The sequence below is a fragment of the Macaca fascicularis genome, chromosome 20 (genome assembly GCF_037993035.2).
Source record: "Macaca fascicularis isolate 582-1 chromosome 20, T2T-MFA8v1.1".
Taxonomy (NCBI): Eukaryota; Metazoa; Chordata; class Mammalia; order Primates; family Cercopithecidae; genus Macaca; species Macaca fascicularis.
The window spans coordinates 16,129,264-16,146,127 of NC_088394.1; the positions used below are offsets into that span (position 1 = coordinate 16,129,264).

General features: G+C 47.7%; 1 protein-coding gene across 10 annotated transcripts in view; it reads right to left on the reverse strand.

The window, feature by feature from the left end:
* The window catches only part of MYH11 (myosin heavy chain 11), a 153,654-nt gene that overhangs the window by 121,198 nt on the left and 15,592 nt on the right, over positions 1–16,864 (reverse strand). For 6 of the 10 annotated variants that reach the window (XM_005591331.5, XM_005591330.5, XM_005591326.5 and 3 more), the window contains exon 2: positions 13,456–13,817. In XM_005591331.5, the coding sequence (XP_005591388.1) occupies positions 13,456–13,800 (345 nt within the window). In that variant the 5' untranslated portion in view covers positions 13,801–13,817. Of the gene's footprint in view, positions 1–13,455; positions 13,818–15,126; positions 15,249–16,012; positions 16,106–16,864 lie in introns of all 10 variants that reach the window. The other 4 variants (XM_074028293.1, XM_065537635.2, XM_074028292.1 and 1 more) reach the window with 2 other exon arrangements.

Below are 16,864 nucleotides of genomic sequence, written 5' to 3' on the forward strand. Positions count from 1 at the left end.
AGGGAAGTTGAGAACTAGAACTCCTGTTTACCCCAGAGTGCCTGCTCCTGACCATTAACACCTTCCCCATCTGTAAAACACAGACAAACACAGCCGTGCCTAAAAAGGATCAAAGCACTGACACGAGCTCTCCGATGTGGATGAAGCTTGAAAATACGCCTAGTGAAAGAAGCCAGGCACGCAAGGTCATGTACTATATCATCTCATTTATATGAAGCGTCTAGAGTAGGCAAAGCCATGGAGACAGAAAATAGACTCATGGTTCCCAGGGGCTGGAGAGAGGGGGGAAGTGAGGAGTAACTGCTCATGGGCACGGGGTTTCCTTTGGGGGCTACAAAAATGATCTGGAGCCAAGTGTAGTGGCTCATGCCTGTAATCCCAGCACTTTGGGAGGCCAAGGTGGGAGGATTGCTTCAGGCTAAGAGTTTGAGACCAGCCCGGGCAACAACAGCCAGACCCCATCTCTACAAAAAAAAAAAAAAAATATATATATATATATATATATGTAGCTGGCCATGGTGGTGAGCACCTGTAGTTCCAGCTACCTGGGAGGCTGAGTCAGGAGGATTGCTTGATCCCAGGAGATCAAGGTTATAGTGAGCTATGATTGTACTGTTGCACTCTAGCCCCTGGGTGACACAGCAAGACCCTGTCTTGAAATTGATATCTGTACAACATTGTGAATGCACTTAATGGCACTGATTTCTTTAAAACGTTTAAAACGGTAAATTTTATGTTATACGCACTTTACCATTTAAAAAATAGCAGTCCTGTCCTGCCGGGTGAATAGGAGCATCTGAAAATAATCAGATCAGGGAAGGAGGAGTCATGCCATGCTGTATGTGGTGAGACAGTATCGTCATGATTTTTCCTCACTGGATACTAGATTTTCCCATGGTTGAGGTCACGGTTCAGGAGACAGGCTCCAACCCATCTCACAGGAACTGCTTTCCCCAAACGATAAACATCAGTACTGCCCCAGACTCTGACGGCCATAAAGCATATCCTCTTCCTTGTAAGCGACTTAGGGAGGACCAGAGATCCATCTCTCAGTTACAACTAGGGTGAACCAAGCAACAGAGACTTAAGTGACTTGACCAAAGTCACCAAAGAAGATCCTGGCAGCACCAAGCCCAGCCTGGCCCACCCCCAAGTATAAGCATGGTCCATTGTGCTATCCAGCCTAGGCTCATCCGACAGAAAAAGAAACTATTGATCATTCATTCGTTTGTTTGTTCATTCGTTCATTCATTCATTCTGTATGTCCCAGATGCCATGCAAAAGGTGCTGGGACTACATTAGAACATAAAAAAAAAAAAAAAAAAAAAAAACACAGGGTCCCTGCCCTCAAGGGGCTTTTAGTCAAGGGCTGGAGCCAATTAGAGAGTGGGAAAGTCTGGCCGGGTGCGGTGGCTCACACCTGTAATCCCAGCACTTTGGGAGGTCAAGGCAGGAAGATTGCTTGAACCAGAAAGACCAGCCTGGGCAACACAGTGAGACCCCATCTCTATAAGAAATTAAAAAATTAGCTGGGCATCGTAGCACTTGCCTGTAGTCCCAGCCACTTGGGAGGCTGAAATGGGAGGTTTGCTGAAGCCTGGCAAGTTGAGGTTGCAGTAAGCCATGATTGTGCCACGCGCTTCAGCCTGGGTGACATGGTTAGACCATTCCTTTCTTCTCAAAAGAAAGGAAGAAAGGAAGGAAGGAAGGAAGGAAGGAAGGGAAGGAAAGGAAGGAAGGAAGGGAAGGAAAGGAAGGAAGGAAGGGAGGGAAGGAGGGAGGGATGGAGGGAGGGAGGAAAGAAAGGAAGGAAAGGAAGGAAGGGAAAGAAGAAAAGGAAGGAAAGGATGGAGGGATAGAGGGCAGGAAGAAAGAATAAGAGAGAGAGAGAGAAAGAGAAAAGAAAGAAAGAGAGAAAGAAAGAAAGAAAAAGAGAGAATGGGAAGGTCCTTCCAGGGCTCAGTCTGCTAAGGGACAATGGTATGTAATATCTGGGGGTGCTGCAGGGGAATGATATTCTTCAAAGTTACAGGATTGCTGGGCGCAGTGGTTCACACCTATAATCCCAACACTTTGGGAGGCCAAGGAAGGCAGACTGCTCGCACTCAGGAATTCAAGACCAACCTAGGCAACACAGCGAGACCCCATCTCTACCAAAAATACAAAAAATTAGCAGGGCATGGTGGCGCATGCTTGTAGTCCCAGCTACTCGGCAGGCTGAGGCAGGAGAATCACTTGAACCTGGGAGGTGGAGGTTGTAATGAGCCGAGGTGGTGCCATTGCACTCCAGCCTGGGTGACGGAGGGAGACTCCGTCTCAAAAAAAAGAAAAAAAGAAAAAAAGAAACAGGATTGATGGAGACAGAGATTCTCACCATCCCCTAAAAGGAGCATGAATGAGGCAACATATGCCTGTCTAAATAGCCATCAACCATTTACTGAGCACCTACTGTATACCACGTCTGTGTCAGAGGCAGGATACAAAGAAATCAATGATACCCCCTGTCCTTAAAGAACTTAGATCAGAGTGGGAGACAAGTACGTGAAAACACGTCCTAAGAACAGAGAACGATAGGAACAAGGAAGGAAAGGCCGTAACCCACACTGGGGGTGGTGAGGGAAACCTCCAGGTGGGCAGGTATTCCCTGCGCTGAGTCTTAAAGGACAACGAGGTGTTAACCAGCTCAGGACAAGACAAAGCAGGGACGTGGGCAGAGAAACCGGACATGCGGTCCGTGGGGGTGAACTATAAGCAGCGTGGTACAAGCAGCTCCACTGGACCCAAATGGAGAAGCAGAGCAAGGATGAGAGGTAAGCGGGGACCAGGAGCCACATCCAGCCTGGTGGGGCTGGGAGTGGAGGACCGCCTGCCTGGACACCCCTCTTCTCCATTCCATCACCCAGGAGCCTCCCGCCCATCCTGCAAACACCAGTTGCAAGTACCTTGAGGCCGGAGAACCCTCCCTGGCCCCTTTCTCCTCTTCAGTCCCAGCACAGGCCTCGGTATAGAATAGGTGCTAACTAAATGCTTGCTAAATGCATACCAGGGGAATAAATTAATGATACAGCTTCCTGAGAGCAGGGACAGCCTGACTTCACCTCTGTGACCTGGGGGCCTTGCACCGCAGCAGTAGGTACTCAGTGGACCGCACTGAGCCAGGCCAGTGGCTCTCTCCTATTCATTGGTGTCCCCAGTCCCCAGGACAAGCCTCCCAAAGAGCAAGTGCTCAGTCCGTGGTCATCTGGACAAAGGTCAACCAAGCCCCACCCTCCTTCAGGTCTCGACTCCATCTCCAGCTCCTCTGGGGCCACGCCCACTGCCACGCCCCTTTTGAATGTAGGTATCATTTACAGCCCAACCGGTCCTCACTCAAGTCCTTGACTTGGAGGCAGTAAAGGGCAGTGGTTGAGGGCTCAGAAATGAGTATGGGGTACTTGAATTTGAACCTTCACTCTGCTATTTCTTAGCTGTGTGACCCTGGGCAAGTCCCTTAACCTCTCTGAGTCTTGCTTATCCTCATCTACAAAACAGGGAGGCATACTAACAAGCCCTTCATAGGTGTGCTGTGAGATAATGCTTGAAAAGCATTTAGCATGGCGGCTGGTATGTAGTAGGTGCTCAATCAATGTTATTTAGTGACTCTTACTATGCTCCCTTCATTTCATGAGAGAGAAAGTCTTGCCACCTTAGAGCCTTCAATATGCTGTTCCCTCCACCTGGAACGCTTTTCCCCTCATCTTCCCACAGCTGTTTCCCTCTCCTCTTTTAGAGCTCTGCCTAAATGTCACCTCCTGGACTGTGACACACACATTACTGTATCTCCTGCACCCTGCACAGTGCCAGGCATGGGGTAGAAACTCAGTCAGCTGTAATCCGAGTACTTCGGGAGGCCGAGGAGGTCAGATCACTTGAGGTCAGGAGTTCGAGACCAGCCTGGCCAACATGGCAAAACCCTGTCTCTACTAAAAATACAAAAATTAGCCAGGCGTGATAGCGGGGCCCTGTAATCCCAGCTAGTCGGGAGGATGAGGTAGGAGAATCACTTGAACCCAGGAGGTGGAGGTTACAGTGAGCCGAGATCATGGTGCTGCACTCCAGCCTGGGCAACAGAGGGAGGGAGGGAAGGAGGAAGGGAGGGAAGGAGGAAGGGAGGGAGGGAAACGAATTTTTAAGAAGGAAGAGGCTGGGCATGGTGGCTCACACCTTTAATGCCAGCACTTTGAGAAGTGGAGGAGGTCAGATCACTTGACGTCAGGAGTTTGAGACCAGCCTGGCTAACATGGCAAAATGCCGTCTTTACTAAAAATACAAAAATTAGCTGGGTATGGTGGCACATGCCTGTAATCCCAGCTACTCAGGAGGCTGAGGCAGGAGAGTCACCTGAACCAAGGAGGCAGAGGTTATGTGAGCCGAGATCATGCCACCACACTCCAGCCTGGGTGACAGAGTGAGACTATCTCAAAGAAAAAAAAAAAAAAAGAATAAAATGAATTTTAAAAAGAAAGAAGGACCACACTGTCTTTTCAACTCCATCACTAACTTCTGAAACAGGAATATGACTTTCATCCTCTTTGTTTGGGACATCTCTCCCAGTGCCATTGCACAGAGCAAGCACTTAATCCATACTTCCAGGTAGATCTGAACCTCTGCTGAGTTCTGCAAAAGTTTTCCAAGCCAGCCAGGGTATGACAATGGAGTGAAGAGAAGACTGGGGCAGGCAGCCGCATATCTCACGCAAGGACGTGGGGCTTCAGCATCTGGCTCTTCCTCCCACATTGTTCAGCCACTTCTCCTTCACCTCGACCCAGCCCACCCATAGTTGGCTGTGTTTTTGCCTCTCTGGCCCCATTAGCCCCTCTCCAGCTGGTTAAGTTCAGAGGTTTCAACATCCCAGCCTCCTGTGTCCCAGCCAGCATCTCATGGGCCCTGTGCCACCAGCAGGTCCCAGCTGCAGGCCCAGGATTTCCCTCTTGTGACCGTATTAGGAAGCAGCTCCAGTTTCTCCCCGACACTTTATATGGTCAGTCACAGAGCCCTGAGCAGGGGGTGCTCCCAGGGCCTCAAGGAGAAATGAGGAACAGGAAGGGAAGGGAGGGAAGTAACACTGGCTTTCAAACATACAGGGCTGGCCGGGCACAGTGGCTCACACCTGTAATCCTGGCACTTTGGGAGGTCAAGGTGAGTGGATCACCTGAGGTCAGGAGTCCGAGACCAGCCTAGCCAACACAGTGAAACCTCATCTCTATTAAAAATACAAAAATTAGCAAGGTGCAGTGGTGAGCACCTATAGTCCCAGCTACTGGGGAGACTGAGGCAGGAGAATTGCTTGAACTCAGGTGGCAGAGGTTGCAGTGAGCTGAGATTGTGCCACCGCACTCCAGCCTGGGCAATAGAGCGAGACTCGGTCTCAAAAAAAAGACACACAGGCCTGGGCAGAGTGTTGGCTTTGCCTTATCACTTACCTGACTTGTGCATACAGACCTACCCCTGAGCTTCCTCAATAAAGTGATGGATAATCACACCTTCTTTATGACGCTTCAGTGCAATATCACAGCTTTCTAAATACCCAACCTAGAGACAGACACAGTCCACCAAGCATGTTCTTGTGCTGCAGCCTTGCTTTTAAGAGTAAAAAGACTAGAAACAACATAAATACCTGCCAATAGCAGACAGGCTTAATCATTATGGTCCATCCCTATAGCGGAAGACTGTGCAGTGGCCGTCTCTCTACTACCATGAATGAATGGCCAAAGATTGAGATGCACAACAGCCATGGCCTATGCTGCCATTTTGGAGGGGTGCACGAGGGGCTGTGTGGCTGCATGTGTGTAAAACATCACTGGAGGCTGGATGGAGCAGCTCACACCTGTAATTGCAGCACTTTGGGAGGCTGAGGCGAGTGAATCACTTGAGGTCAGGCGTTCAAGACCAGCCTGGCTAACATGGCAAAACCCATCTTTACAAAAAATACAAAAATCAGCCGGGTGTGGTGGCACACACCTGTAATCCCAGCTACTCGGGAGGCTGGGGCAGGAGGATTGTTTGAATCCAGAAAGCATAGGTTGCAGGAGCCGAGATCACACCATTGCACTCCAGCCCGGGAGACAGAGTGAGACTTCATCAGAAAAAAAGTAATAGGCTGGGCACAGTGGTTTAAGCCTGTAATCCCAGCACTTCGGGAGGCCAAGGCGGGTGGATCACCTGAGGTCAGGAGATCAAGACCAGCCTGGCCAACATGGCAAAACCCCATCTCTACTAAAAATACAAAAATTAGCTGGGCGAGGTAGCACACACTTGTAGTCCCAGTTACTTGGGAGGCTGAGGGAGGAGAATTGCTTGAACCTGGGAGGGGGCTGTTGCAGTGAGCCAAGATCATGCCACTGCACTCCAGTCTGGGTGACAGAGTGAGACTCCATCTCGAAAAATAATATAAACAAATAAATAACATCACTGGAGGGCTACATATGTAACCAGCAACCATGGTGTCTCTAAGAAGGGGAACTGGAAGGGCGAGGAATAGGAATGAAGGGGGATGTTCTATATTCCCTTATACACTATTTTATTTCATATTTGCATGTCTTACCTAGTCAAAAAGTCTGACTTGATAGTTACGAACAGACAGAAAAAACTGTAAGGTAAGTTAAGTGGAAAAAATCAAACTGCAAAGCATACAAGGAGTGACTTTTTCTTTTTTTTTTTTTTTTTTTTTTTGAGACGGAGTCTTGCTCTGTCACCCAGGCTGGAGTGCAGTGGCCGGATCTCAGCTCACTGCAAGCTCCGCCTCCCGGGTTTACGCCATTCTCCTGCCTCAGCCTCCCGAGTAGCTGGGACTACAGGCGCCCGCCACCTCGCCCGGCTATTTTTTTGTATTTTTTAGTAGAGACGGGGTTTCACCGTGTTAGCCGGGATCGTCTCTCGATCTCCTGACCTCGTGATCCGCCCGTCTCGGCCTCCCAAAGTGCTGGGATTACAGGCTTGAGCCACCGCGCCCGGCCGACTTTTTCTTATGTTTGTTTTGTGTGTGTGTGTGTGTGTGTGTGTGTGTGTGTGTGTGTGAGTACATACATGAACCTGTGAATCATGTTTGCCTCCAGGGAAGAAGGCTGCTTTTTGCAATCCATACTTATTTTTAAATATTCTCCTGTGGTCTTTGCATAGATTATCCTTGTATTACTGGAGGAGGTTCTTTGAAGCAATAATGACTTGAAAGATCAGAAGGCCGGGTGCAGTGGCTCACGCCTAAAATCCCAGCGCGTTGGGAGGCGGAGGCGGGAGGATCATCTGAGGTCAGGAGTTCAAGACCAACTTGACCAACATGGTGAAACCCCTTCTCTACTAAAAATGCAAAAATTAGCTGGGCATGGTGGGGGGTACCTGTAATCCCATCTACCGGGAGTCTGAGGCAGGAGAATCGCTTGAACCCAGGAGATGAAGGTTGCAGTGAGCCAAGATCGCACCACTGCACTCCAACCTGGGTGACAGAGTGAGACTCCATCTAAAAAAAAAAAAATCAGAAGGGCTAATTCCTGGGGCTTAACAAAGGTCAGCTTGCAGTTATAGTGTTTTTCTATCCTCCAGGGACCAGTGCAGTGGCTGGCACCCAGGAGGCCTCTGCTCAGTCTGCTTGCTCCTTGTGTCCCTGGGTAGACACTGCTTCTGGAGTAGGCTAAGGTTGCTGGGCCAGGTCTTTAAGGCGGAAAAATGGTCACCTGCTAAAGTTTGGAAGGAGGGCCTCTCCTGACCGCCTGGGCATTCCAGAAGCAGAACCAGAACTAGAAAAATGTCCTTTGGGGTTCATGGATCGGGGATGTGGGCTTGGAGTTCCAAGGAGCAGGGGGGCCCATCCACCTTGGCTCTGGATCATGATTTTCCCAACCCCAGAGGTCTGGTGTAGGGTGGAGGGTCCCACTGTCTACAGAGACAAAGCAGGTAAGGCATGAGTGAAGCAGGGTGTGTGGGAGTGAACAAAAGAGGTGCCATGGTCAATGGCTACCGGGACCTGGGAGACGACAGGGAGCGGTGGGGTCTGCGGAAAAGCAGAGAGCACAAAGCCCATCTCACAGAGAGCGCTACCTCACACCCTGCGTTCTGGAGTGTCAGGTCCTCTGCTTTTTCAAGCAGTACCAGAAACAGATTTCTTTCGTTTTTTGATGTATTAACTCAATTAAAAAAAAAAAATCACACCTCTGTGTTAGCAGGTTGTAATCATTAGCCTAGCACCTAGTAGGTGCTCAAGGAATCATAATAAAAGGTTCAATTCCTTCTTGCTGTGCACTTAAAGCTTGTCTACCTCAAAGCTAACGAGGCCTCTGGCACTGTCCCCACCGGCTCCAGCCCACGACCATCACCTCCTGCTCTAAGCCTATCACCCCAGAAGCCCTTTGCATGGGTAGTCACCCTGCCCCTGGACTTACACAGACCTTGTCTGAGTCCCAGCTCTGCCCACTTTCCAGTTATGGGACTGAGCACATCTAAGCCTCAGCATCCTCATCTTTTTTTTGTTTGTTTGAGTCTCACTCTGTCATCCAGGCTGGAGTGCAGTAGAGCAATCTCATGCCTGTAATCCTAACACTTTGGGAGGCCGAAGCAGGCAGATCGCTTGAGTTCAGAAGTTCAAGATCAGTTTGGGCAATACAGTGGGACCCCACCTCTACCAGAAACACAAAAAAATTAGCAGGGCTTGGTGCTACGTGCCTGTAGACCCAGCTACTCAGAAGACTGAGGTAGGAGGATCTCTTGAGTCCCAGGAGGCAGAGGTTGCAGTGAGCTGAGATCATGCCACTGTACTCCAGCCTGGGCAACAGAGTAAGACCCCATCTCAAAAGAAAGAAAAAGGAAAAAGAAAGGAAAAAAAAAGAGACAGAAAGACAGACAGACAGAAAGAAAGAGAAAGAAAGGAAGAAAAAGAAAGAGAATTCGAGGCAGATAGAATTCAGCCAAAAGACAGCGTTCAGAAGACCAAGGGGCCCTTAGGACCAGGCGTCAAAGCTGTGCTCCCCTCCAGGTATGCCACAAATGCTCTTCCACAGTTTAGGTAGATTGGACATTGCTGAGCCCAGAACCTGCATCTCTAAGATAAGGAGACAAGCTCCTCTGGCTTCTATATAGACTCTTCTAGATCCAAGAGGACAAAAGGTCTGCCAGAACCTTCTCAAAGGCCCATCGTTTGAGACGAGCCTTGCAGAATGGAGGAGAAAAGTTCATCTTCATCACAGAGGGCAAAGTCATGCATGCCAGACCACGGACCTGGCATCACTTCACCACCCGCCTATTCACAAGAGTCATGCATGTTGCTATTATGAGCTGGGAGAGTAACTTACTGTGCTCCCCCACCCCGACCCCTTTCCTTCTTTATCTTCTCTGTCATGGACAACGGTTTCTATTAAGCAATTAAATTGACCAGAAAGGAACAAGAGAAGAGTGGGGCCATCATCACAAGGCTGAAAGGATTTTAATCTAATCTGTCTAGAGAAGCACAGCAGGAATGTGAAGCTTTGATTCATTTATTTTTAATCTGCTGTCAGAAGATATTTTGAGTCTCAGGACCTTCATATGCCCCTTATTATGTTTTTTTCTGATTTCTATTTGAGGACAGCAGGTGAGATGAATACATAGGTCTGTCCTGAAACTCCCTAGATGGAGATGATATGTCTTAGATGGAAGACCTGGGCCCCAAAGAGTCCAATTTTCCCTCTAGCTCCCTACAGACGGGCCTCTTTAGAAACATCCAATATACTGACTGGTCACGGTGGCTCAGGCCTGCGATCCCAGCACTTTGGGAGGCTGAGACAAGTGGATCAACTGAGGTCAGGAGTTGGAGACCAGCCTGGCCAACATGATGAAACCCGTCTCTACTAAAAATACAAAAATTAGCCAGGCATGGTGGCACATCCCCACAATCCCAGCTACTCGGGAGGCTGAGGCAGCAGTGAACCAAGATCGCTCCACTGCATTCCAGCTGGAGGAGCAAGAGTGAAGTTCCATCAAGAAAGAAAGCAAGAAAGCAAGAAAAAGAAAGACAAAGAAGGAGAAGGAAGGGAAGGAAGAAAGAGAAAATGTCTAACATACCAACATCCCCAGATCAATAATATTTCCATACAAACAGTGCCACAGACAAAAGACGTCCCCTACTTAAGAAGGTAAAGATACACTCACAGAACTGCACCTCGGCTTCCTCCTCTAAAAGGGGCAAACATTTTCAACTCAGTGGATGTTGTGTTAAATAAAATAAAACGTGTCAAGGTACAGCACTTGAGTTGGAGAACATATTCAATAGTTATGGCTGGGCACAGTGGCTCACACCTGTAATCCCGGCACCGTGAAAAGTCAAGGCAGGAGATGGCTTGAGGCCAGGAGTTTCAGACCGGCCTGGGCGATCTAGTGAGATCCCAGTCTCTACAAAAGTTGTTTTTTGTGTGTTTTTTTTTTAATTAGCCAGGTGTGGTGGTGCACGCCTGTGGTCCACAGCTACTTAGGAGGCTGAGGTGAGAGGATCACTTGAACCCAGGACTTGGAAGCTGTAGTGAGTTATGATGGAACCACTGCACTCCAGCCTGGATGATGGAGTAAGCCCCCATCTCAAAAAAAAAAAAAAAAAGTCATGAGTTGCTCAGTTGCTCACTCTTACCATTTGAGTCTTCAAAAAGCCACCGTAAACCCTTCTGAAATGCCTATAAGAACAGTGGAAAAATGGCCTATCCCCATGACAGATTCTACACTACCCCTTAAAAGGGGTACCTTTGGGGCTGCCTGAGATACATTACACAAGTCAGCACTGAGCATTTCCAAACGGAAAAAAGAGCAAGTCACTAAACTGTGTGCCTTTTAAATATGTAAACATATATCAGGCTCACAAAGAGACAATGCACAGCGTCTCTGGTTAAGGACTAATTTTTCCGTTCTGTGTTCACTATGCTTTCTGAATTCTCCAAGTGTTCCATAGTGAACGTGTCTTAGTTTCCTAATTAGGAAAAAAATGTGCAGGACACTTTTAGAGATGACAAGGGGCTTTTTGTAATTTTCACTTGGCAAAATGTACAGACCAGGACCAAAGGGACAGAAGGACGCCAAGTGATGGGAGAAGAACATCTGACTAGTAAAATCAAAAGTGATCATGACCACAGCAAAAACCCATCTAATAACACTTAACATTTTCAGTGCCTACACTTAACATGCAGCAGGAAGTGTGTTAAGTGTTTTGTCTTTAGAGTAACCCACTCCATAAGGCTAGTACTATTAAAAAAAAAAAAACAAAACAGACAAGGTCTGGCTCTGTCACTCAGGCCAGAATGTAGTGGCACAATCACAGCTCACTGCAGCCTTGAACTCCTGGGCTCAAGTGATCCTCCTGCCTCAGTCTCCCTGAGTAGCTGGGATTATGGGTACACACCACTGCGCCTGGCTAATTTTTTTTCTTTTTTTCTTTTTTTTTTTTTTTTGCAGAGATGGGGTCTTGCTATGTTGCCCAGGCTGGTCTCAAACTCCTGGGCTCAAGTGATCCACTTGCCTCAGCTTCCCAAAGTGCTGGGATTACAGGCATGAGCCACTACGCCCGGCTCCCAAGAGGCTGGTTCTAGTCTTGCATCCATTTTACAGAAAAGGAAATAAAGCTTCAGAGGCATGAGGTAACCTGCTCAAGGGTGAGCAAAGCCCTTTCAGAGAGAAGAGATTGACATAGGCTGGGTTAGGTAACCTCTGTGCACCGGTCTGGCGTCATGGGGATATCAATATCCTTCTTGTGCTAGAGAGCTGATCCAATCCCACAATGGACCCATGCCCCACAACGTCACACTCCAAGCCCCAATCATCTAGTCCAGGCAGTCCAACAGAACTTTCTATGATAATGGGAACATTCTGCACTTACGCTACGCAGTACGCCCGCCACTAGCCACAGGTGGCTATTGACTACTTGACCCAGGGCCAACACAACGAAAGAAATAAATTTGTTATTTTTTATTTTCTTTTATTTATGTACTTATTTAGAGATGAAGTTTTGCTCTTGTTGCCCAGGCTGGAGTACAATAATGCGATCTTGGCTCACTGCAACCTCCGTCTCCAGGGTTCAAGCGATTCTCCTGCCTCAGCCTCCCAAGAAGCCAGGATGATAGGTGCATACCACCATGCCCGGCTAATTTTTGTATTTTTAGGAGAGACGGGGTTTTACTATGTTGGCCAGGCTGGTCTAGAACTCCTGACCTCAGGTGACCCACCCATCTTGGCCTCCCAAAGTGCTGGGATTACAGGTGAGAACCCATGTATCCAGCCAATAAATTTTTAAATTTTTATTTTTTTGAGATGGAGTTTCGCTCTTATTGCCCAGGCTGGAGTGCAATGGCACAATCTTGGCTCACTACAACCTCTGCCTCCTGGGTTCAAGCAATTCTTCTGCCACAGCCTCCCAAGTAGCTGGGATTACAGGTGTGCATGACCAAGCCCGGCTAATTTTGGTATTTTTAGTAGAGATGGGGTTTCATCAAGTTGGCCAGGCTGGTCTCGAACTCCTGGCCTCAAGTGATCTACCCGCCTTGGCCTCCCAGAGTGCTGGGATTACAGGCATGAGCCACCATATCTGGTCGTTTCTTTTAATTAATTTAAATCTAAATTTAGTTAGCCACAAGTGGCCAGTGGCTACCATACTGTGCCATCTCTAGTCCACTCTGATCTGCAAGTCTACCTAAAAGAGTCCTAGGATCAATCTGAACATTCCCCTCTGTAACAAGGAAGGCCTCCCTACAACCTAGCCACATCCTCATGTCTCTTACCCACCTGGCTGCCAAGATAAACCAGCCTTTCCAAAGCGGTTATGAGCTCTTTACTTTCAAGAGGAAGGAAGGACAGAGCGATGCCCAGGAAATCTATTGAGAGTTTGTCATATGTCTTGGCACTTGGCATATGTGATAACATGGGATTGTCACACCTCCTGTCTGTAATGAGGGTGATTATTCCCATTTTACTGATAGGAAAACCGAGGCTTCAGCAGGGGAAATAACCTGTTCAAGGGCTGAGCTGTGAAGCTACGTTGGAATGATGCCACCTCATCTTGCAATCTCCCTTGATCAAACCGTCAGCCTCCCAACACATTTCTTTCTTTTTTTTTTTTTCCCTTGAGACAGAGTCTTATTCTGTCACCCAGGCTGGAGTGCAATAAAACAATCTCACTGCAACCTCCACCTCCTGGGTTCAAGCAATTCTTCTGCCCCAGCCTCCCCAGTAGCTGGGATTACAGATACACACCACCACACTCGGCTACTTTTTGTATTTTTAGTAGAGACACGGTTTCACCATGTTGGCCAGCGTGGTTTCGAACTTCTGACCTCTGGTGATCTGCCCACCTCGGCCTCCCAAAGTGCTGGGATTACAGGCATGAGCCACTGCACTCGGCCCTCCCAACACATTTCTAATGCCTACTTTCCTTATGAGGCCAGGAGTAGGTACCTGACTGCCAGCAATACTCACATATATTAGCCCTGAGAAGTACCGCTCCCTCAGGTTGTGTAGCACGGAGGCTTCGTTGAGGCATGTCAGCTCCGCCATGTCCTCCACCTTGGAGAACTTGGGTGGGTTCATCTTCTGGATGTCATCTTTCCCAACCGTGACCTTCTTGCCGTTCTCCACCAGCTCCACAACCACCTCATCCCCCTTCTCCTCCTTGATGCTGGCTGCCTCGAAGCCCTGCTTCTCCGAGGGGACCCAGACGAGTCTCTTGGCGGCCCAGTCAGCCTGGGCCACCGGGCTGTTGATGAAGTTTTTGTCCACAAAGAGGAACTTCTCATCGTCACTGAGTTGGCCCTTTTGTGCCATGGTGCCTTGTTGGTCCCCTGTGGAATAAGGTAACAGGGTCAGAATCAGACCACAACTAAGCCCTGAAGACAGATGAACCACTCACCTTGCCCTGCCTAGGAACTCGGTCTGCAGAGACATCCCGCCAAGTACAAAGACCTGAAGTGTTGTGTATGTGGTCAGAGAACAGAGACCACCCAAAGGCCCTTCAAAAAGGGATGTGTGTCATCGCCTAGAATACCAAAAGTCAAACAACACAAACATCCATCAACATAGAGCTGGATAAGCCATGCTATTTCCATACCGTGAAATACTACCCAGTGGTTAAGAGGCAGGAAGTAGGGCTGGGCAAGGTGGCTCACACCTGTAATCCCAATACTGTGGGAGGCCGAGGCAGGTGAATCACTTGAGGCCAGGAGTTCAAGACCAGCCTGGCCAACATGGTGAAACCCCATCTCTAATGAAAATACAAAAATTAGCCAGGTGTGGTGGCATGCACCTGTAATCCCAGCCACTTGGAAACTGAGGCAGAATTGCTCAAACCCGGGAGGCAGAGGTTGCAGCGAGCCAAGATAGTGTCACTACACTCCAGCGTGGGGGACAGAGCAAGATTCCATCTCAAAAAGAAAAGAAAAAAAAAAGAAGCAGGAAGTATGTCTACACATGCTGATATGGGAAGATGGTCAAGTCTAACTGTTCACTGCAAAATAAGAGTCCTCAAGTGATAAAACATAGAATTACCCAGATCGCTTGAGCCCAGGAGTTGGAGACCAGCCTAGGCAACATGACAAAACCCTGTCTCTACAAAAAATACAAAAAATTAGCCAGGCATGGTAGCGCACACCTGTAGTCCCAGCTACTTTGGAGGCTGAGGTGGGAGAATCACCTGAGCCTGGGAAGTCAAGATTGCAGTGAACCAAGATCAAGCCACTGCACTCCAGCCTAGGTGACAGAGTGAGACTATGTCTTAAAAACAAACAAACAAACAAACAAGCAACCCAATGTATATAATTGGAATATGACTCAGTAAAAGGAAAGAAATGATGCAATAAAATAAATGAGTCTCAAAAGCATCATATGCTTAGTGAAAAAAATCAGAAAGGCCACATGCTGTATTATTCCTTCAATATGAAAAGCTATTAGGCTGGTGCAAAAGTAAGTGTGGTTATTGTGATTGAAAGTAATGGCAGCCGGGTGCCGTGCCTCACACCTGTAATCTCAGCACCTTGGGAAGCCGAATTGGGTGGATCACCTGAGGTCAGGAGTTCAAGGCCAGCCTGGGCAACATGGTGAGACCCCCGTCTTTACTAAAAATACAAACATTAATGGGGATGTGGTGGCAGACACCTGTAGTCCCAGCTACTCAGGAGGCTGAGGCGAAAGGATTGCTTGAACCCAGGAGGTGGAGGCTGCAGTGAGCTGAGATCACCCCACTGCACTCCAGCCTGGGCGACAGAATGAGACTCAGTCTAAAAAAAAAAAAAAAAGTTATAGCAAAATAGAAAACGCCTACCTATGGTGACAGGCAATCAAGAGTTGCCAGTGGAGGCCATGCACGGTGGCTCACACCTGTAATTGCAGCACTTCGGGAGGCCAAGACATGGGAATCACTTGAGGTCAGGAGTTTGAAACCAGTCTGGCCAATGTGGTAAAACCCCATCTCTACTAAAAATACAGAACTTAGCTGGGCATGGTGGTGCACACCTGTAATCCCAGTTACTCGAAAAGCTGAGGCAGGAGAATCGCTTGAACCCGGGAGGCAGAGGCTGCAGCAAGCCGAGACTGCACCACTGCACTCCAGCCTGGGTGACAGAGTGAGACTCCGTCTCAAACAAACAAAAAAAAAGAGGAAAGGAACTGATTGGTAAGAGACACAAAAGAAGTACAAAAGAGGTGAGAGGCCCCACCTTTCAGGGTGGTAAAAGCATCTGCCGTGGTTATGGTGGTGCTTACAAGACTGTATACATTTGTCAAAACTCATTAAGAATGTTCTGTATCCCTATAGGATGACTAAAGTGAACGATAAAATATTACATAGTTTCAAAGAGCTAGAAGGACATTGAATGTTCCCAACACAAAGAGAAATGTCACCACATAGGAAGTAGCAAAGTAAATAAAAGAAATGGTAACTGCTTGAGATGATGGATGTGCTAATTACCCTGATCTTATCTCCCCACACATTATATGTATTAATATCAAAATGTTACTAAGAGCTGGACTCAGTGGCTCATACCTGTAATCCCAGCACTTTGGGAAGCTGAGACAGGAGGATCCCTTGAGGCCAGGAGTTCAAGACCAACCTGGGCAACTTAAGAAGACTCTGTGTCTGTACAAAAGATTAAACATTAGCCGGGCATGGTGGCACATGCCTATGGTTCCAGCTACTCAGGAGGCTAAGGCGGGAAGATGGCTCAAGCCCAGGAGGTCAAGGCTGCAGTGAACCGTAATCAAGTCACTGCACTCCAGCCTGGGCGACAGAGTGAGAACCTGTCTCAAAACCAACCAACCAACCAACCAACCAATTAAAAAAACCATTATAGACCCCATGAACATGTATGATCATTTGTCGATTAAGAAATAAATCTTTTAAGTTGAAAAAACTCACTCAAGCTATACACTTAAAAAAACGTGAATTTAAGCTGGTGAGTTTTACTTTATATAGATTATGCCTCAATAAAGCTGATTAAAATATTTGTCATAAAATATTTGTCTTCATTTTATATGCTCGTGTGTACATTTCTAAAAGTCTAGAAAATTGCATACCAAAATATTATACTATGGTTCTAGCTGGTCAAATATGAGACAGTTTGAATATCAATAAGAAAAATAATTGTATGTCCATCACCCCAATACCCCAAAAAGGGTTGAAAGACAAATATATTTAAATCTATATGTTCAAAATGGTTTTTGTTGTTGTTATTGTATGAGATGGAGTCTTGCTCTGTTGTCTACACTAGAGTGCAGTGGTGCAATCTTGGCTTACTGCAACCTCCGCCTCTCAGGTTCAAGTGATTCTCCTGCCTCAGCCTCCTGAGTAACTGGGATTACAGGCATGCACCACCACACCCGGCTAATTTTTGCATTT